Source organism: Heterocephalus glaber, unplaced genomic scaffold, assembly GCF_053883595.1.
Source record: "Heterocephalus glaber isolate CG9 unplaced genomic scaffold, H.glaber_assembly_v1.0 deba00001572, whole genome shotgun sequence".
NCBI classification, from domain to species: Eukaryota; Metazoa; Chordata; class Mammalia; order Rodentia; family Bathyergidae; genus Heterocephalus; species Heterocephalus glaber.
The window spans coordinates 22,400,418-22,422,089 of NW_028258357.1; the positions used below are offsets into that span (position 1 = coordinate 22,400,418).

General features: G+C 54.5%; 1 protein-coding gene across 4 annotated transcripts in view; it reads left to right on the plus strand.

Moving 5' to 3' along the window:
* The window catches only part of Tcp11l2 (t-complex 11 like 2), a 34,236-nt gene extending 16,527 nt beyond the window's left edge, over positions 1 to 17,709 (plus strand). For 2 of the 4 annotated variants that reach the window (XM_004844814.4, XM_087192759.1), the window contains exons 4-10: positions 1,895 to 2,015; positions 2,988 to 3,208; positions 4,494 to 4,630; positions 7,941 to 8,113; positions 8,273 to 8,454; positions 11,467 to 11,639; positions 15,246 to 17,709. In XM_004844814.4, coding sequence (XP_004844871.1) covers positions 1,895 to 2,015; positions 2,988 to 3,208; positions 4,494 to 4,630; positions 7,941 to 8,113; positions 8,273 to 8,454; positions 11,467 to 11,639; positions 15,246 to 15,490 — 1,252 coding nt within the window. In that variant the 3' untranslated portion in view covers positions 15,491 to 17,709. Of the gene's footprint in view, positions 1 to 1,894; positions 2,016 to 2,987; positions 3,209 to 4,493; positions 4,631 to 7,940; positions 8,153 to 8,272; positions 8,455 to 11,466; positions 11,640 to 15,245 lie in introns of all 4 variants that reach the window. The other 2 variants (XM_004844813.4, XM_004844812.4) reach the window with 1 other exon arrangement.
* The last annotated feature ends 3,963 nt before the right edge of the window (positions 17,710 to 21,672 follow it).

Below are 21,672 nucleotides of genomic sequence, written 5' to 3' on the forward strand. Positions count from 1 at the left end.
CAAGGAAAGGCCAGAGTGAGGCACTTTGGGGTCAGACCAACCCAGATTCGAATCCCCGCTGGGCTGAGACCTCGGCTGAGCCCCAGGTCCCTCAGGAGGAGACAGTGGCTGACAGCGCACATCAGATGCGTGAAAGTGCGGCTGACATGTGGGGAATAGAGAGCTTCTTCTCATTTCAGCCATGACCGGAGAGTGTGAGCAAAGGGGATAGAGCGCAGAGTTCGGGCACATTCCATCGTTTAAAGGGAGAGCTGCAGGTGGTGGCGTTTGCCTGTGATCCCAGCACTCGGAGAGGCTAAGGCAGGAGGATCACAAGTTCAAGTCCAGCCTGGGCAACTTGGTGACCTAGCAAGACCTCGTCTCAAAATTTTAAAGAAATTTTAAAGAATAGAGATGCAGCTCTATAAAGATTACAGGTTTGATCTCCAATATGGCAAAAAAAATTTTTTTAAGTAGCAAATTATCATCTGTTGATTTTCTACCCCAGTATGGCCAAGTTTTTCCTTTTTAATATATGGCTGACTCCCGCATTTTAGCAAGTATCATCTAGGGGATAAAATGTGACCGGTCACCTTGTGGTACCCTAGGGATGCTTAGAAATGGCTGATGGGGAGGCCCCTCTGCCCCCTCCAGAAGCCTCTCCGCGTGCCTGTCCTGGTTCCCGAGTGGCCACGGGCAGGCTGGCTGTTGGAAAGGTGTCTGTGGACCCCTCCCGTCAGGCGGGAGACCCGCATACGGGGTCACATTTTGAAGTTTAAGTAGAATGTGACATTTGCAGGTATGGAAACAATTTTAACTCACACTCCTCAGAAAGCTCATTTGCATCTCTCATAGCACTGTTGTACTTTAAGAAGAAAAACGAGTTTGGCAGATGGAAAGGAGGAAAGAAATGGAGGGGAAGGGGAAGCAAAGCAGGGTAAGATGTGCTCTGTCCCTGCACCAACTCCCCAAGGTGAATGTGATTGCCAGCATAAGCAAATGTGGACTAACAGCAGTAAAAACTTAAATTACAAAACAGAATAGGTAGGAGATGTGCGTAATGATCACCATAACCCATCTGCTGTGCTGCCCCAGATGCCGAGTGCTGGCCGCTGTGCCAGGCACCAGGGCAGGGCCTGCAGGAGGGGCTGTGCCTGCCTGGGGAAAGTGCCGCTGCTGGCCTGGTGCAGGCTCCTCGGGTTGTCCGTGTCTGCCGTGCACCTGCTCTGGGTTTGGCCTGCCTGTGGCAGTGCGGTCTGGCTGTAAATGGGCCATCGAGGCTGGCTGGGGTCCCTGGGGTTACTCTTGTCTGTTCCCACCATGAAACTTCAGCAGTTGAGGGATGCGCACCTCCCTGAAAGCCACAGCCAGACCCAGACCTTCGAGGGAGAGGAGCCGCCCCTGAGTCTCCTCAGGGCAGAACTGCATGGCGTTATTAAAAGCCATGAAAAGGAAGCATTTTAAAGTCCAGGGGAGACTCTTAGGGCAGAATGCTAAAAGAGAAAAGTCTGCTACTGAGCACGGTGTGTACTGCTCGCTATGGTAAAACGGTGCATTGAGCAGGAAAGTATGTCAGAAGAGTAGGAATGGAGCGGGGGTGATTTTTGTCCTCTAGGTTGGCTTGGTTTTGTTTTTGTGTTACTAGGATTGAACGCAGAGCTTGCCCTGAGCTACAGCCCCAGTCCTTTTTATATTTTATTTTGAGACTCGGTCTCAGTATGTTGCTATGTTGTCCAGGCTGGAACTTGTGACCCTCCTGCCTCAGCCTCCCAGAGGGCTCCGATTGTAGGCATGACCCCCCGCCCCCAGCTTTCCTCTGTTTTCATGCATTGCGCAAGGTTTCTGTGGTGAGCATCCGAGTTGTAGCCTCCGGGAGAAGATGCTTGTTTTAAAGCAGCTCGTCTCATTGCTGTAGCGTGGCTGGGCGCGTGAGGAGCATCGTGCACCAGGCCTTCTGGGATGTGCTGGAGTCTGAGCTGACCGCTGAGCCCCCTGAGTTTGCGCACGCCATCAGGCTGTTCGAGGAGATCAGAGAGGCAAGTCACTGTCTGTCTGGGGCCCTGGGGGCTTTGCTGAGACGTCCGCGTGGGCGGCAGTAGTCGGCGCCCGAGAGCCTGCTGCCCATCCGGGCTCCTCCACAGGGGCCGGCCCCGGCCTGGGAACGAGTCCTCCAAGGGCTCTGAGTTTCAACCCAGGAATCTGGGGAGACGCGGGCATCCCGACCACAGCCACGGGCTCCTCCTCAGCTAGTGGGGCTCTCCCCGCGGCCTGGGCAGTGGCGGGGCTGGGGAAGGGGAGGGGACCGAGCTGGGCCGGTGCTGAGGGCCCAGACCGGAGTCCCGTGCGCAGGTTAGCGGCGGGCACGCTGTCTCAGTTTACGCACACCAGCCGCCCCAAGCAGGTGACTCTCGGGGCCGCAGGGGAGCGGGTGGGAGAATGAACAACGTGTGTCACGTGCATGCTCGCATCTGCCAAAACGAGACCTGCCAGTCTGTGTACCCAGTGTGCGCTCACGAAATACGAGGAGCCCGGCGTGCCAGCACGTGGGAGGCTGGGGCGGAGGCAGGAGGATCGCCCCAAGTTCCAGGTCAGCTTGGGCTATGTAGCGAGTTCCAGGCCAGTCTGAACTGCACAGTAAGACCGTGTCTCAAAAAAAAAAATGTAGTGGAGAAAAGGCTCTGAGAATCAAATAGGAAGACAGTTGTGATTCAGCTAACGTTTACAGGACACCCGGGCCCTGCCACAAGCCGCACCGCATCCTGATGGGCTGCTTCCTCCTGCTGCCCCTGTTTAATGTGGAGAACCCGAGTTCTCTAACTGCCCAGCCCGGAGCTTGGCGGGGTGCAGGGACTTGAGCCCGTGGCTCAGCTTCCTCGGCTGGCTCTCTCTGGCCGCAGTGCCCCGGCCACAGGGATGCGGAAAGCCAAGCTCTCCATGGAGTGGAAGCGCGGAGCCTGGAAAATGACCACTGAGTCCTGTGACGACGCTGCTGGCTTCTCTTCCTGCAGATTCTCCTCTCCTTCCTGACTCCCGGGGGGAACCGGCTCCGCACCCAGATCTGTGAAGTGCTGGACCCCGAGCTCATACGGCAGCAGGCTGAGCACAGCTCTGTGGACATCACAGGCCTGGCCGCCTATGTCATCGGCATGATGGGCAAGCTGTGTGCGCCTGTGCGGGACAGCGACATCCGGGAGCTCAAGGCCACCGGCAACATCGTGGAGGCGCTGAGGTTAGCACAGCTGCCGGGGCTCGGCTCGGCTGGCAGCATCTCTGAATTCATTCAGAAGGAAATGGGGCCTGGGATTGAGCTCAGGCTGCTTACCTCACAAGCACAAGGTCCGGAGTTCGATCCCAGGTACCAAAAAAAAAAGAAGGAAATGTAGAGCTGGGTGTGGTGGTGCTCACCTGTGATCCCAGCACTCGGGAGGCTGAGGCAGGAGGGTCGCCATGAGTTTGAGACCAGCCTGGGCTACACAGTGAGTTCAAGGCCAGCCTGAACTACATAGTGAGTGAGACCCTGTCTCAAAAAGCAAATGAACAAGAAGGAAATGTGGGCAGGCATGGGGAAATACAGAATAACTGGTCTCCCAAAGCAATTCTCGACCCTAGAAAAACTAGGTAAAGGGGTGAGCCAGTCATTTTGTCTGCGCAGTTTTTCAGAAAGAGAAGCTGTTGGCTGGCATCGGTGGGCGCCAGGGTGACCATGATGTGAGGCCTGGCACGAGGACTTCACAGGCTAGGAGGGGACAGTGAGTGACGAGGTGCTGAGTCTGCAAGAAGAGTGGACGATGTCTCCCTCAGTGGCAGCAAACCTGGGGCAGGCAGGGCCCTCTCTGCCACGTGCGAGCCACGTCACCCTGCAGCCTGGCATCAGAGATGCGGCTTTGGCTGCAGTGCCGGCACTTCGTGGTGAACAAGTGGGTTTAGCGTTGCAGCTCGGGCACCCGGTCTCTGGAAGGCTCGCCGTCCCCGGTCTGGAGCCTGCAGCAGGGCCCTCGCTGCCCGGGGACCCGCCATGGCGCCGTCCTCGAGGTCAGGGCCCCTCTGTGACCTCCCCCGGCCGGGCGACGCCTGCACAGCTGCGTGTGTGAACAGGCTGCCCGACTTTGAGAACGCATTTTCCTCCCCGCCTTACCCTTTCTTCTTTCATTTATTTATGTTTTCTTATTTCTTTAGGAATAGAAACCATATACGCTATGTTCAGGCTTCTTAATGTAGTCGGGGGTTTGCAAATAAAAATTCCTCCCTGAGTTTTTCTTCTGTCATCTTTAAGATTCGTTGGTGATGCCGCCCCGTGGTTTTCTGTTGGCTTAGGACCGGCTCTGGCGGAGACGCTGGGGTGTTCGTATCCTGAGTACACAGTGCAGCCTTCTGACCTGGCCCAGTGACAGTTACAGCTTCAAGGCCCTTTGGGAATTGCTTGTCTTTTCTACCTGTAGCACACAGATACCAGATAATGAATTTCAGCTTGGCTTTTTATTCATCTCTAATTATTTTGGTTCTGAACATTTTAGACAAATATACCATGTGCTGGACCTTATGAAAATGGATATGGCTAATTTTACAATTTGGAGTCTTAGACCACACCTGCAGCGCCAGTTGGTAGAATACGAGAGAACCAAGTTCCAGGAAATTTTAGAGGAAAGTCCAAGTAAGTACAGTGAAATGTGCATTCATATTGAAATTGGGTGAAAATATACCGTAATTTTTCATGTTTTCCGTGGTGCCAACGGAGAATTCCGGCCTTCCTGTCGAGCACAGCCTTGCCTTTCAGAAGGGACGGCGAGCTGCGAGCTCTGAGCTGCTCCATCCATACCGGGAGCTGCACTGAGCACCTCCCGAGTCTTCACTCGTTCAAGAGCTGCCCTGGACATGGCTTGGGTGCGGCAGGGACGCAGGGGGAAGCCCCAGGCCTGGGAGTTGAGCTGCCGGTGCGGAGACAGGCCCTCCCTGAGCCGTCGTGTGGTCTGGTGTGTCGCTGGGAGACAGCTGGGCACAGGAAGGAGTGGACACTGTGAAATCCTCCACGGAAGTAACGGTGGAGCTCTCTTCACCCCAGGCGTGCCGGGCGTCACTGGAGAGTTCTGAGCAGGAACTGACCCCTGTCTGTTGCGGGAGGATTCTGTGGCTCCGCTTAGGGGACAGATTGTGTGAGAGGACAGAGGAAGGCCAAGATGCAGGTGGGTGGCCTGGGCTCTGCAGGAAGGGAGTGGGCTGCCCCGGGGGACCGCGGCAGGGGAGGCGAGGAGAGGCCAGGCGCCCGTGCAGTGGCAGCGCGGTACCGACTCGCTCACGGCCGCTGAGGGGAGCAGCGGCACAGCAGGGACGGCAGGTCTGTGCTACACGCCCGCATGGTTACAACAATCGATCCAGAACCAGATGGCCCCTAAAAAGAGCAATGGACCGACCCTCAGTGGGGAAGAGGAACCGTAAGTCATTTTTAGGATACCCAGAAAGAAAGAGTTTTATTTATTTAGATAATATATCTGATAAGATGTCCTTATGAACTTTATTTCATGTAATTCTTTTTAAAATGTCTGGGAACAGAAATGTCTTTTTCAGAAATATATCAGAGTCCATTGCGATTGCCTTTACCTGACACAGAAGGTAATGGGAACGTTGTACTTTGTTTTATTTTATATTTTTGAGACAAGGTCTCGCTATGTAGTTCAGACTGGCCTCAAACTCACTAGGTAGCAAATGCTGGCCTTGAACTTGTGCAGTCCCCCTGCCTCAGCCTCCCGAGTGCTGGGATCACAGGCCTGTGCCACCACACCCAGCTGACAGGACATTGGAAAGCAGAGTACCTGGTGCTGAGCGCTGACCCACTCAGTCAGAGGCGTCCCCTGGACAGGAGTGGAGCTAGGACTGGAATCCGGTCTCCCACATCCGAGCCCAAACTGAAGCAAGCTGTAGCTTCCACTGCTTTCTCTGGCTTTCCCAGCTTTGTGCTACAGGAGCTGGGTTACTCTGCAGGCCACAGAGCCCAACTCTAGCTGCCCCCAAAGGAAAGGAAATTGGGAAAGGTCAGGCGGGCGGGTCCCAGCATCCCAGGAGGAGTTCGAGGGGATGCGTTGGGGTCAGGTAGAGGAAGCCAGGGGAGCCAGGCTCTGGCGTGGGGACACGGCTCAGGTGAGTCCGGACACAGCACCTGGGCCTTCTGGGAACTTCGGCTGGAAAGGCTGGGTGTGAAGGACCCAGCAGAGCCTCTGATACTCAGGAAAGGAAGCCTGGAAGGAGGCAGCAGCTTCTCAAAGGAAGTCAGTAACAAACAGAACAGAAAAGCAAGGTGCTGCTGGGCACCAAGGGCTCATAGGTGGGGCCACACCCCTCTAGCTGGCCATGCTGGGGCCTCTGTGAGTCCCGAGTCCCGGCCAGGCTCCCATACCGTGCACATACGTGTCCCCACGGACAGCGAGGGTTGCCAAGCGCCTGGTGGGCTGGCCCTTCTCGTGGAGCTGTCCGTGGGCCTGCTCATGGGATGACAGGGCTCAGCAGTCCTCAAGAGAAGGCTGCAGCTTTATACAATGTTGACGACTTCCATGTCCCTGGGCATCTAAGTGAGGATGCTGAAGGCCACCACAGACTTATCAAACCAGGACCTCCAGGACCTGAGCTGGGCATCCTCAGTTTCCTTTTGTAAAGCTCCCCGGGTGACTTTAGGTCAATCAGAAGTGAGAGCCGCTAACCTGCTGTTGCTGTTGCTCAGGATCGCTCACTGGCGTTCAAGGTGCACCGGAAGTGCTCAGAGCTGCAGTCTGGGCACTCCCTGCCGTGCTGTGATCCAGCCAGGACGGCCTCCCTGACTTCCACCTGCTCTCTCTCTGCTGGTCGACTGTTAATAAAAGGCTGCAAGTCTTACATCTTCATAAACAGAACTAGCGGACCTAGAACAACGTCTGCCAACTGGGGAGCAGCAGCTGTGCAATTCGGGGCGAGGGGCCTCAGTGTCACCAACAGCCACTCCAAGGAAGCCCTGCCCTGACGCTGGGTCTGGGGAAGACCTTCAGGCCATTTAAAAAGAGGCTGGTGCTGCCTGGGAACCATTCACTTCCTTTTCAGGAATTTTGGGAGCTGGAAAATGTGACCATTACTAAAAATTAAATCATATAAATGTAACAGTTAAAGTAAAAATGAAGGTGAAGCTCTGGAAAATACCTCAGCAGTTCATTTCACAGACACTTAGCATGCCATAGGAGTCTCGGCATTGACTCTTATCCCTGAGGAATGTAAGCTCGCCTTCTTCAGAAACCAGCACATGGGTGTTCATAGCTGCCCAGTGTGCACAGCCCCAAACCAGAAACAGCCAAACGTCCCCCAGCAGGCCGATGGATAGATACTGTTGCATGTCCTCGTGATGGAGTACTACTCAGCGATGAAGAGGGATGAGCTGTTGCTACAACTGGACAGATGCTGAGTAAACTGAGCAGTATGAAAGGGTCGCTGTCGTGGTCAGAGCACTACAGAGGAGGCCGCCTGTGCAGCAGACTCTTCTTTCACGGCGCAGGGTGGGAAGGCCAAGGTCAAGGGGCCTGCTGACAGGCTCCGGGGCAGAGCTCACTTCCTGGCTTGCAAATGGATGTGGTCACTTCCTAAATGCTTGTCCCCACATGTGCACGTGGAGGGAGGGTAGCTGTCCAGTGTCCAGTGCCCAGACCCCATCTAACGCTGACCAACTGCCCAGAGTGCGGGCCTCAGCCTGTGAACATCTGGTCCCGCTGGCCGTGCGGTGCTGGGTTTTGTTTGTGCCTCTTACAGTGACACCATGGAGGTGGTCGGTGGTGGCCCAGGTCGGGATGGGGGAAGAAGGGGTCACACAAGAGCCTTCCAGGCGATGGGAAGCCCCCGTCGGTTCTGTGTCGTCGGCGCTCTGCAGGCCAGCTCTGTACCAGCCTGGCTCCGCGGGCATGCAGTGCAGGGCTCCGAGAGCCCGGGACCCACCTGTGGCCTCTTCCCCTTAGGTGCACTGGATCAGACCACAGAATGGATAAGAGAGTCTGTGAAGGAAGAACTGCTTTCCCTTTCCGAGGCTGCTTTAACTCCCCGGGCCGAAAATCTGAGCCCTCGACTGGTGTTGAACAACAGCTACCTGAAGCTGCTGCAGTGGGATTACCAGCGAAGAGACTTGCCGGAGGCGAGCACTCCGCCCGCTCCCCAGGCTTCCGGGGTTTTGGTGCTTCCGCTCTGTCTGTGTCTCCCAATAGAAGGGGGTTGGGATGTGAGGCTGCTTACTGTACATTTTCATGGTGTTGTGCTTCCCTTTCTATTCTTACATTTTAAATGAATATGCCAGACGCTCGTGACGGATGGAATGCGGCTTCAGGAACTGACCGGGAAGCTGAACCAGTTGAAGATGATCGCCTGCCTGTGCCTGATCACTAACAGCACGGTGGGTGCTGTCTCGGAAGGGCTGCCCGGGCTCCTGCGCAGGCTGAAGAGGACCGCCGCTGTCCTCCTGGAAGGCATGCACGAAAAGTACGTGAGCATTTATGTGCTGAGGGTCCCGTGTGCAGCACACAAGCAGAGTAGTCACTTTGGACAGTGGGGTATCCAGAGAAGCTTATCCTGCACCTCCTTTTTCTAGAATACCCTGTAATACCTCTGAAGGCTTGGAGAGGGGGATGCGTTTTCCACGGACAAGTGCCAGGTTGAGTGTAGTTCCACCCTTGGTAGGTGTACATGCAGGGACTTTGACAGCCAGGCCTGAGGTGCGGGCCTGTGAGCCTAGCATTCAGGAGGCTGAGGCAGGAGGATCACTGAGAGTTTGCAGCCAGGCTGGGCCACAGAGTGAGTTCAAAGCCAGACTTTCTCTAAAAAAGAAAAATTATTTGACAAAACTGTGGAAAAAACAGACAAAACCTGGAAATGCAACCATCCCAGTGTTTGAAGACTCGCAATATCACAGGGGTTCTCAGGCTCAGTTACTGACAGCCTCGTTCTTCTGCAGTGAGGTCTTTGCTGGCTTCACCAGTCAGACTGGCCAGGAAGTCCTCAGAGTGGGGCAGTTCTGTCCTTCAAAGGTGGGGCGCACCTCTAGGGAGAGCTCTGATCTTGCTAAACTCACCTCCGGGATCGCACTTCCATTGCTCACTAGACCCCTGCTTAGCTTTTGAGTTCAGGTCATTTGCTGAAGTCCTGTCCAGGTCAGAAAATGCCTGGCCTGGTCCGTGGCCGGATGTCTGTCTGGGTCTTACGTGGGTCAGCACCTCTTGCTGGTTCGCCCTGGAGCTGTTTCAGAGCCGAGTCCTCTTTATGCCTGTTGGGGAAGGAGACGCACCTGCCCTCCCATCCAGTACTCAGCGAGCTGAGGTCTTTTGAAAAAATTTTAGAACAGGAGCTGGCTGTTGTGCTGCGTGGCTATGATCCCAGCACTCAGGAGGCTGAGGCAGGAGGATCACTGCAAGTTCGAGGGCAGCCTGGGCTCCATAGTGAGTTCAAGGCCAGCCTGAACTACATAGCGAGACCCTGTCTCAAACAAGAACAAAAAACCAAAACAAACAAAACCCCAAGGCCTCCTTTTGAGCTGAAGTGCAGAGGAAGAGTGAATTCCCCTTGGGCTGCACAGCTGGCGGAAGCACGCTGAGCCCCTGCTCTCTGCAGGGGTGGTGCCGCCTGTGCCCTCGGCCCCAGCCCCTCGCCCCTGCAGTGCTTGTCTCAGCAGCTCCTCACACCGAGGGAGGGGCCGCTGCTTCCCAGGCCTGGTTCTTGACTGAGTGGCCAGTGCTGCTCTGGCGTCCGTATGGAGCACATGGACACTGGCCACGCCGGCGACAGAGCCTCAGGTCAGACAGACCAGGGCTAAATCTCAGTTCTGCTGTTCCTGCTATGTATGCTTGAACAAATTCCTTGTTTTTAAAGTTTTTGAGACAGGGTCTCTCTGTCTAGTTCAGGCTGTCCTCTACACGTGGCGATCCTCCTGCCTCAGCCTTGAAAGCTCTGGGAGTACAGGTGTATGTCACCACCCCGGCTCTGTTGTATTTATTTTTAAAACAAGTTCCTGAGTCACTCTGAGCTTCGCTTTCTGCCCTGTAAAAGGGGACTAATAATAATTACACCTCCTTGGGGTGGCGAGGACGTAAGGAAACCCATGTGCAACACAGATCCGCTGTCTCCCCAGCGTGTGTGCTCTGTGGGCATCAGCTGCATCTGTTCAATTAAATCTCCTTCTTCCCAGTTTTATCTGGTGTTTACCTGGATCTTTAATTTTTTTCCTTTCTTAGGAAACGAACACAGTTGATTCTCAGTTAACCTCATTACAGACAGGGTGGTTCACAGTATGGAAAAGATGATTCCAAATCGCCAGTAGCCCCAGTTGTCATTGAGAGGGGTTCTGACAGTGCATCTTGAAAACAAGCATGTTTTGCCTTTGCTGTGAATTGGAAGCCTTGGCTTTTGCTAAAATTTAATTTTTCCTGTAGCCTGGGCGCTCACTGATTAAAAGCTGGAGAAGCTTGAGCAGTGCTTTGAAGTGGATAAGAATCCAGGAGATGAAGTTTGCCACAGTCTCCCCTTGGATTGTAGAAACCCAGAAACAGGCCTGGCGTGGGTAAATAACAAGTCCCAGCCGAGGCGGAACACCGAGGACTTGTTACTCTGTCGGTGAAGGCAGGATAGGGACTGCGTTTCCCTCTCCTTCTCGAGGCACTCTAACTGCCCACTGGATGATTTGTGATGTGCCAACTTAGGAATACAGCCCGTTCAGTGGTAGAGCTGGGATTTGAACCCCGGTCTGCCTGACAGCCTGTGTGTGTTCCAATTCACTCCATTGTACTGCTTCTCTTCCTTAATTCCCATTTCTCTTAGAGATGTCTTAAAGATCCTGTCTGGATAGTGAGGAACACTTTGTCACTATCATCCCTTAATACCATGGACCCAGCAATGCCTTAGTCGCCTCTTTTCCTTGCCTATTAAATAACCCACCCCTTGGTTACTTTCACGATGTTTCTGGATCCTGTATCTTTGGTATCATCCGTCAGTTACTTGAAAGTAACGATGAGCAAGACTCACTGGTCAGTGCAGCGTGTTAGGCAGTTTGAGCTCTCAGTATCCTCGTCTGTTGCGTGTAATTGGTGCTATCGATTGACTGTCCGGCAGAGAAAAATGCTTCTACTTCATTTCCCAAGCCCGTTAAAATAAAAATGGATGAATAGATCCAGTCAGATGAGCAGATTTATTTTGGGGAATTGATTGGTATTTTCTGTTCATTTCTGATGACCTGCATGTTGATGGGGCTGTGGACTTATTTTCAAGGACGGCATTCTGCCCAGGCCCAGGCCCAGGCCCGCAGAGCTGCATGGTTTTATGGAGTTTAATTCTGTTCCATGTGACGGATGGTGCTGGGGAGGAGTTACTCTTTTCTAAGTTTATTCTAATAGAAGTAATTATTGTTGGTAGAAGAGAAACTTGGTCAATATCACCCATAAGAAAAACAAAAACCAATCACAGAACAGTATGCTTTCTGATGGGATTTCGCTTGCTGTTCTATAGGACTTTTAACCTGCAGGGGGCACTGAGTTCCCTCGGGGTCCAGACTTGGGCTGACATGAACAAGGCTCTGGCGGAGAGAGGTTTCCCAGCTTTGGGTGCTGAGGTTCAAGCGAATCTTGTAGGTCAATTTTCAAGCCTCAAAGAGGAGAACAACCCTATCCGGGCCTTGATCGGTGAGTGCTCATTGTTCACTGGCTTCTCTTTCAATTCCAATTTGCTTTGACTTGCTGGTTTTATAACCGATGTTAAGTGTCGATCATATTGAGTCTTAAGTACGTGAATAACAGTTTTGGGTGTTGGAGCATTTGGCAATTTAGTTTTTCTGATTAGGGATGCTCAGCTGGTAAAGTAAACGTTCCAACAAAGCAAAACTGCAGTTGGAGACTCTTCTGACCCTGAGCATCGTGGATAAAGTGCAGTCAGCCTATAGCGACTTTGGGAGGCTACACGTGAGCAGTAGGGTAAATGTTAATTTAATGTTGCAGAAGGTCTGGGACTTCAGCCTCCCCCCCAGGACATGGGAGTGGGCTGGGTGGTCCTGGGCCTGCTGTCTCCAACTCGCCACGACAGCCTGGCAGTCAGGTGGGGATCCTGGGCCGGTGCACCTCACCCCAGCTGGCCCGGCACCCCCATAGCGGGTCAGGGTCTGTGGGAGCGAGAGCAGGGACCCAGGTCCCTTCATGGCCAGCGTTGGGGAGGCGGAGGCTGGAGTCCCCAGGCTCTCTCTGTCCTTGACGGCCAGGAAGATGGCTGTCATTGCCATGCTGTCTGTGAGCTGGGAAGACTTGTCTTACGGAGGTGCAGCGTTGGATCTTCTAAGCTTGCTGACACTGAAGGCCAGGCTGGGGAGCTGCGGCTGGAGCCCCTGGTCTCCCTGCCTCCTCCTCGAGGTGCCACCTTCCCTTGACGGCCTCTTCTCCTGTGGCAGTGCCCTCTGCTCAGGCCACATCTTTCTGTGCATGAGTGAGGCAGAAACAGGGCTGTGTCACTGAGCTCACGGGGACCCGGCGGGGGCTGGACAGTGGCCACAGGGCCCTTCCTGGACCGGGGTGAGGTCTTCTTCGGCATCACCCGGTGACCCTGGCTGCTCGAGGAGCCCCAGCCCCCCCCAGCAGCCGCACTTTGCACAGCATTGTGGGTGGCAGGGGACACGGCTGCTCACGGGGGACAGGCGGCTGACACCAGTGACAGACACGGTCCCTGTGCTGGCCCTTGCCTGTGCCCAAGAGTCAGGGCCAGCTGGGGTCTGTGCCCCGGGGGCGGAGGAGGAGGAGCTGGGGACCAAGACATGTCTGGGCTCCCTCCTGCCTGGTCCCCACTCTGGGCTGGCCTTGGGGGACAGGGCACGTTTGGTGCTGAGCCCACAGGGCCATCCCTGTGTCCCCCGCCTGGGTGAACACGCGGACGCTCGCCAGGGTCACCCGACTGGGGTGGAGTTGCCAGTCCCACCGAGCCTGCTGGCTCTGGGATCTGGGGTCCTGTCTGAGCTGGAGCCAGCCAGCTGCCTTGTCCCTTTTGTCCCTGGGCACCGCTTGCAACGAGGGAGGCGTAGGCAGTGTCAGCAGGGAGGGGGAAGTGGGGTGGAAGATGACGCTCGAAGCCGCCTGCCTCTCCCAGGCCGGCTTTCAGCAACCCCGGGGAACCGTGGGCAAACAGGGCACTTCTCTCCTCTCGAAGTGTTGCTGCCCTGGCAACCCAAGGGACCCCAGCTCTTTTGAGTGTCTCTCTCTGGACGTGCCGCGGCAGACACATGGCCCACAGCTCCTGTAGTCTTGGCCCCGGGACAGAGAACCGCTGCGGGTGTGGTAACAGTTCTGAAAGGGCGTCTTTGGGGACTGCATTTGGACCGAGACTGTGACAGAGACAGACCCTGCCTGTGAGAGTCGGGGAGGAGCCACCGAGGGAAACCTGGTAGGCAGATGCTGTGCTCTTCTGCATGCAGAGGACCTAAGATCAGCGAAGTGCTTTCAAAGAGCCAGGGATGCGAGGAAGACTTGGCAAGTCAGGGAGGCACGGGGCCCTGTCTGCCTGCCTTCGTGTGTTCGATCATCTATCTTTGCAGTGCTGGGGTTGGACCCAGGACCTTCACACTGAGCTATATTCTCAGCTTTTTTTCATTTTTTTTTTTTGAGACAAGGTCTCACTAAGTTGCTAAATTGCCCAAGCTGGGCCTAAATTTTCAGTCCTCCCCACTCAGCCTCCCAGAGTGCTGGGATCATAGGCATGTGCCTCCATGCCTGGCTAACCATCCCTGTCTTTAAGAACTAATTTTCGATTGTCCTGGTGACACATGCCAAGCTTCTTCTTGTTGAAACTTCCCAGATGAGCCTAAGTCAGGTGTGCCTGTCTTCTCCCGCCCCGTCCTCCCTGGCCCCTGGTTTTCTGATGCTGTTTCTCTTCATGACCCCTTTTCATTCCTGAAATTCAGTTGCATCTATGATGTGCCCACTGCGTGCCAGGCCAGGATATAAAGACAGGAGATGGAGCCTTGCCTCAGAGAGCTGGCTCTCTCGGGCAGGCCAGGGCGGGATGGTCTGTCCCGGGGCCAGGGAAGCACAGAGGGGGTGCTGCAGACTCCACCTCACCTCGAGGAAGGCTGACTGAGAAGAGGCGAGGTGGAAGGGTGCGTCAGAAAGAGCAGAGGACTCTGCCTGGGACGGGGACTTGTGGCTTTGGGGCAGTGTTTGACGTCTCATTGTCCATGGTCAGTGTGTGCATTCTTCACACCAACCCTTTGCCCGTGAGGCTTCTATTTCCAAAGCCAGAGAGAGACGTGGGGCCCAGAGGTGGGCAGCTGGGTTCACCCGGCCCTGCTGTCCTGTCCCGCAGCAGCCAGGTGACGCGCACCCGGGCAAGAGGCTGGCAGGGTGACTGCCACCGCCTGCCTCGCAAGCACCATGTCCTGAGTTCGATCCCTGGTACAAAAAAAAAATTATGATGGAACAGCAGGCGGGAACTGTGACCATCTGAGAAAACCTAGATGTGCAGTCACGCGTGCCACATGGCTTGGGCCCCCGCCGTCTGGATTGGCCAGATCTCTAGGTTCTCATCCAGAACCAAAAATTTGGATTTCTGTGTGAAGTTCTCTGATTTTAAATGGCTTTTGTTTTGAAACAAACACTACTGCACATGTCCACACAGATGCACACACGTGTGCACACACGCACACACCCCCTGACAAACACTGCTGGACAGACTGGCCACTGTCCAGGCCGGGCCTCAGTGGACCAGCTGCATCTGTGGACGTTAGGGTGGACTCGGACCAGATCCCTGAGCTCACAAGGGCACTCCGTTGGTTTCTCAGCCAGCTGCTGCTGTGGAACAGGTGGCCCCAACACTGTAGCCCAAAAAGAAGCCCTGTGCAAGCCCTGTGCAAGCTGGGGTGTGGTTGGGAAGCCCTTTTGTTCCTGCTGGACTTCCTCCTGCATCTGTGGCCGGCGGTGGCTTGGGTCGGGGCCCTGCTCCTCTGACCTCAGCCAGACTCTGGGGGTTGCCCGGGAGTTGGCTGGCCATGGGTGGATCCGGGTTCCCTGGGAGCCCCCAGCCTCCCTCCGTTAGCGTCATGGGTGGCAGGCAGCAGGAGGTTGTGAGCCGCGCCTTCGAGGCCTGGCATGGAGCTGGCCTCTGGGACCCTCTCACCTGTCCAGGACATCCTCCTGTGTGAGGCAGAGCGAGCCCCAACCAGACCAGATTCGGAGGCGGGACCTCAGCGCAATCACCCCACACTCATGGCTGTTCTTGTCTTTAAGCATTATGTGTTTTCATACTTTTTCCTTCAGATAAACGAATCCAGCTCTACATGAAAAGCCTCCTTTGCCTTCCTAGCCCCTCTAAGTCCATGCCCCCAATCCCAGGGGGACTGGCTGTGATTCAGCAGGAGCTGGAAGCGCTGGGGACTCAGTTCGCGAACATCGTTAACCTCAACATGCAAGTGTATGGACCGTTTTATGCAAATATCCTCCGGAAGCTGCTCTTTGGGGAGGAGGCCAGCCAGGGGGCAGACGCTGCGCTGCCAGCGAACTGAAGAGGGGCTGAGCTGGAGAGGAGGCAGCGCCTGGCACGTGGCGACCTGCACTTCACAGCAGCATAGACGGGCTCATTCTCAGTACTGTCCCAACGCGGGTCACGGGACAGCCCAGATGGCTCAGGCTCGGCCTGCACATCATCTTCAAGTTTAAAACAGACATTTTTAACAAACAGAAAGGAATTTATAATTATAGTACCAATTCAATAGTTGGGTTTTCTCCAACATTTGTATTTGACTTATACATTCAACCTGCAAGGAGTTGCTTTCTCATTTATTACTGTCACATCAAATGATTTTGGACTTGGGCCTAACTTCCCAAAGGTTGGAAGTGGAAAGTCAGGCGTGGTGGCGCACACCCGTGATCCCAGCACTTTGGAGGCTGAGGCAGGAGGATCCCTGGAAGTTCCAGGCCACCCTGGCTACACTGGGCTACATAGGAAGTTCAAGGCCAGCCTGAACTGCACAGCATGGGCCTGTCTCAAAAAAACGAAAAAAAGCAAAAAAGAAAAGAAAAGGAGAGGGAATGGATGTGAAGGAAATATCATTGCATCTGAAATGTAGAGTTATATTTCGTTAGTGTGTAACAGGAACTTACATAGTAAGTCCTCAAATTCCATCAGTGTACCAATCACATCATAATACCAAGTATCAGTATTTATTTAGAAGTTCAATTTATTAAGGACATTTTAATGCTATTTACAAAATTTAGATAAAACCTCCCTTGTTTGTCTAGTGAAAACTAGAAACAAATCCCTCCCTTCTAAAATTTTATTGTAAAGGTTGGTTTCTTCTTACAAATAACGTGTCCTCCAGAATTTGCACAAATCTTAGTGAACATCCTTGCGTGTCTCAGGCCACTGATAAGGGTTATATGAGATTTTAATATTTTTATGGAAGGCAGGGATGGTTTGAATTGGTGTCTTTGTAAGAAGGGAAGTTCACATGAAGTAAGACCTTGTTCCCCATGAGGTTCTCATCTGAAAAGAAAACAAAGCATAGCTGGGTGTGGTGGCGCACACCTGTATTCCCAGCACTAGGGAGGCTGAGGCAGGAGGATCTCCTGGAGTTCAAGGCCAGCTTGAGCTTTATAGCAAGACCCTGTCTCAAAACAAAACAAAACAAAAAAAGCCAACAGTCAAACTTTGGGTATCATATCCATATAACCTAACTAGCAAATGCCTTTTGTGCTGAACGAATCCTGACCCACTATGACCGTGCAGCTCTTTAAGTGCTCTTCATTTGGCATCCTGAGCGTGGAGTCCAGCCCTGTGCGGCGAGGCTCTGTGGTTGGGAGCTTAGACCCTGGAGTCTGAACTCCTCTTGGCGTGCTGAGGGACACGCTGCACTGCAGTTTGGTGGCCTGTCTGGAACGTGCGTTAGCCAAAGCCAGTGTACTTGGGGTTTGTTTCCCACCGCTGAGCATCAGTAATCTGGTGGAGAAGCATGGTTGGGATGCGCAAGCGTTCCTTCTCTCCAGCCCCGCAGTAGTGCTAAGTCATGATTTCAGGCAGTCTGTTTCTCTGTCTCTTTGCATTTTGGGAGGCCTGCCAAATTTTCAGGAAATTATGAATTTCAATCCCCCCTCCCCCCCCCCCCGATCAGTATCTAAACCAGCCGTCCTGTCCAGGGAAGCAGCTGTGGGGATTCGCTGGAGGGCACGTGGGGTCTTCCTGGCTCGTCCCCTCCTGCGGTCCCTCGTGCTGGGGCTTAGGCCTCACACATCCGGTGCTAACGACCCTCCCGCTGTCCCGCCGCGGACCTGGCTCCATGTGCTCCGGGGCACACCGGTGAGGCCCGTGAGTCTCGGCCTCTACTGTCGCTTTCAGAGGTGAACCATGGGCTTGGCCCCTGGTGCAGACTTGGATTATCAGAGTGGAATCCGCGGATACTTGTGGATATACTTGATTATACTGCAGTTGCCTGCAGGAAAACAATGTACATTTAAAAAAACTTTAAAATGAAGAGCATTCTGATTTTTGTACGCGGAAAATAAATCTGTCTCAAGTCTGGATTTAGGAAACTTCATTTATGGGGATTTTTAAGTCATATCCTTCGCATGTTTAGTTTTTACTTTCACTTCTACTTTGGGTGTTTCCCTAACGTGGTCTTGTTTTGTAATGTGACTTTATTAAACACCATGTACACGCTTTCATCTTCTGGTTGAAACATGTATTGTGTGCACTAAATTTTAAAACATTAAAAAATATTTCAGGACAGCCAGTATCTCCGTCTGTGAACCTTTGGGTCACTTGGGGGTGGAAAGTCGAAATGTTCCTTGTGGTTGTTCTAGAGTGAGTCTTAGGGTGACCGCTGGGGCCTTAGCCATCCAACCATGTGCACACGTCCCTCAGCTGACAGTCGTCCAGGAAGCGCCTGCTGTGCCGAGAGGTCTCCCGGTGTGACGCACAGATGGGTAATGGACAGGGTCCCCGAGTTTAGTCTGGTAAAAAGGCCAAACTTGTGAGCGGCTACAGTAAAGGGTAAGAACGGTTATAAGTATGACTGGTACTAGGGAAAAATCATCCAGCGATTTCATGACCTCACGTGGAAGATGACTCTTGGGGTGTGGCATGGAGGGAGCAGCGGAACAGCCAGGGAGCTGGGGGGCGGCCAGCGGTGGGGGTCACGAGACACAGGGTCTGCTGAGTCCGGGGTGGGGGGCGGAGGAAGGCGCGTTCCCGAGCCGTAGCCTCGCTGTCCTGGGACGGGCAGGAACAGATTCCGGCTTGGGAAGAGGCTGCCCTGGCCCCGGGCTCTTCAGCTGGTGTGGAAGGAGGCAGGGTGCAGTGTGGGTGCAAACACGCACCGCAGCGGGAACTCCTGGCCGGGCAGTAAAAGTGGACTCGGAAGTGAGGCCGCGAGGAGTCAGACTCCGAGGGCCAGGCTGGGATGGCGGACACGGGGTCCAGGCAGCAGGCTCTGTGCTCGCCTGTGGCTGCCCAGATGGCTCCCGCCCGTCCTTGGCTGCCGGCCCTGCCTGAGACTGCCGGCCCAGACACCTGGAGCTGGGGCATCCCATGCAGCACCCAGCTCTCTCCGCATGGACAGGTGCCTGCCTGGGGTCCCACTGCAGCCCCAACCTGGGGAGGCTGAGGGGCGAGAGAAAAATAAATGCACCAAGGTGAAAAGCCGAGTGTGACAAATGCATAAGGGACTCGCCAAACAGCGGAGCTTTTGAGGATGACACGGAAGGAAGGAGTCACCCAGTCCCACACACTTTATTATGAGCATCACTGTGGCACTGGGGATGGAACGCAGGGCCTTCGAACTGAGCTCCTTCCCCAGCCCTTTTCTGATATTGTATTTCTGAGACAAGGTCTTGCCAAATTGCTAAGTTACCCAAGCGATCCTCCTGCCTCAGTCTCCCTGTGCGGGATGACAGGCTGCACTGCCAGGCCAGGCTTCATGGGTCCACCTTGTGGGGCTGCTGTCCGCCCATCCCTGATCCCTCTGCAGATGGGGAAGAGAAGAATCTCGAACTTCTGCTCGGCCCCGTGGCCCGGTTCCATCGAAGGGCCAGTCTCTGAGGTGGGCATGGCAGGGCTGGTGAGCAGCCGCAGCCCGGCCTGGATGCCTCGCGCTGCCCCAAAAGCCATGAGCCTCCTCCTGGGGACACAACTCAGCCTCTGCCCGCACTGCCCTGCGGGCGGAGACCCTGCAGCGCCAGGTCTGGAGGGATCTGGAGCCAGACGAGGATGCTAACGGGATCCGCTGCTGCCCAGCTGCCTCAATGCGGGGTTTTACCTCTTCCTTGCATCAGTCTCACAGTTCAGCTGCAGCCTGCTCTCTCTCAGGGGTCTGAAGTTCCAAAACCTTCCACTCGTTGCTCAGTGAAAGTGACGTGGAACTGACAGTTGCAAGAGTCCCTACCACTTATTTATTTTTTATTCACGTGGGGTTTTTGGGACAGGGTCTTGCTATGTACCCCAAGCTGGCCTTGAACTTGGAGATCCTCCTGTCTCGGCCTCCCAAGTGCTGGGATTACAGGCATTCACCACCATGCTGGGCTCACATTCCTGCTGTTTCATAGCTTTGTGAACCCCGGCCAGACTTCTAATCTCCCCAAGCCCAGTTTCTGCCCAACCTGGTGTTTGTTTGTTTCCCATGGGGGCATCGGGGAGTGGCCAGTCCAGCCATCCTCAGACCCTAGAGCAGGGGTAGCCAGCCCCGCTGTAAGGACTGGAGCCGATGTCTCCTAAATTTCCTTCAGGATTCACGGTTGCCATCCTCTGAGCTGTGACGCTGAAGTGTGTACCACGTAAGGACTGTGAGTCCCGCAGAGCTGGTTGGTGATGCGCAGCAGCTGTCACTGGCAGAGCTGCTCCAAGGCCGGGAGGCGCCACCGTGGTTGTCCTTGAGGTCAGCTTCAAAGGTCGGTGACGCGTTTCAGGGTGTCATCAGTTGTGACTTCACCTCAACTTTCACAGAAGAAACCTGTATCAGCCGCTGGCCTCTCGCCTTCTCTGGAGGGAAGCTTCGGCTTGCATCTGTGAGCTCCTGAGTCAGCCTCTCTCAGATTTCGAAGAAAAGGAACACAGGCTTCCTGAGGAAGGGGCGCTGGGAACCCCACTCTGCAGATGCACCTGCAGGGTGCTGCGACAGCTGGAAATAGCCGGGCATATGCTGCACGCCTGTGAGCCCAGGCTCCGGAGGCTGAGGCAGGAGGACTGCCAAGATGTCAAGGCCAGCCTGGACCCTGCCTCCCAAAAATAAAACAAAAAATAAAAAGAAGCTGAAGTGTAATGTTTTTGTCTTTTGGAATGTAGTAACTGAACAGTAGACCACCGAGCAGTTACCAATGGCAGGGACGACTTTGTAGATACTGTGCATAAACCGTGTAAGTGCATCCAGGTGGGAGGCAGCCTCGGTCTCTGTTCCAGGTGTGCAGAAGCAGAAGGAAACCAGCGAGGCGAGGGACTTCCTGAGATCACAGCTGTTCTGTGTGAAGCCCAGCGAGGGCCAGGCCCTGGGATGTGTGCTCCCAGCGCCTGCCGGACGGCCCTTTGAGTCACCTGCCAAGTGCGTCTCTCGGCTGTGGGCTCCCGGGTGCTGGCCTGGCATCTGCTCTCAGCTCCAGGAATGTTCTCTCTTGAACCAGAAGTGTCCGAGAGCGTGTGACTGAGACTGGACCTGGTCAGTGGGACGCGTCCTCAGTGGGGCGAGGTTTCCTGTCCAGAGTCCCCGGTGCCCTTCCTTCTGCCCTGTGGCCGCCGCTGGAGGCTCTGCTGGCAACGTCACACAAAGCCGGATTCTCAGAGAAAAGCAGGCGGCAGCTGTGGGATGGGCCACAGCTGAAGGGCTTTGGACCACCCAGTCTTGCTCCAACGCAGGATGTTCTCCTACTACAGTACTTAGGAAGATCTCCCAGAGCTGGGCGTGGGGGTGCACGCCTGCTATCCCAGCACTAGGAGGCTAAGGCAGGAGGATCACTGAGTTTGAGGCCAGCCTGGGCTATAAAGTGAGATCCCCCTCCCCCTCAATAAACAAAAACAAAAAACAAAGGTCTCCTGTGTTCACCCTCACCATGTGGGCTGTGAAATGAGACTTCAAGTTCTTCCCTCTGCCCCTTCCTTTTTGGACAGAGTCCTGTTTTGTTTTGTTTTTGTTTTTTAGAGACAGGGTCTCGCTATGTAGTTCAGGCCAGTCTGGAACTCACTATGTAGCCAAGGCTGACCTCATGGCGATCCTCCTGCCTCAGCTTCCCTAGTGCTGGAATCATAGGCATGCTCCAGCAAGCCCATAAGAGTCCTGTCCTTATCTTTTCTCCAACATGATGCTGGTCTTCTCAAGTCCTGTATGAACTTATCTACACATAGGAATCAGGATTGCACATTTTTTTCCTTTTTTTGTGTGTGGTTTCTGAGACAGGGTCTCAGTGTAGCCCAGGCTGGCCTCATCTCCCGAGCGCTGGGCCTGCAAGCATGCACCACATATTTTCTTCTAGCCTGAACGCATCAAGGTTTTCAGAAGAGAGGGATCTTTTTCTTGTTTCCAGTATCTCCATGCTGAAGCCGAGCAGGGTGGTTGGGTTTGTCTGACAGCCTCTGCAGGCCCATATCACCACTCCGCTGACTGGCACACGCCCTTTGCCAAGTGCCACACGAGGCCCACACTCCCTCGCCAGCGTGTGGCACCATGCGCCTGGAAGCCCGCCTGTGCAGTGCCACCCCGTGAAGACA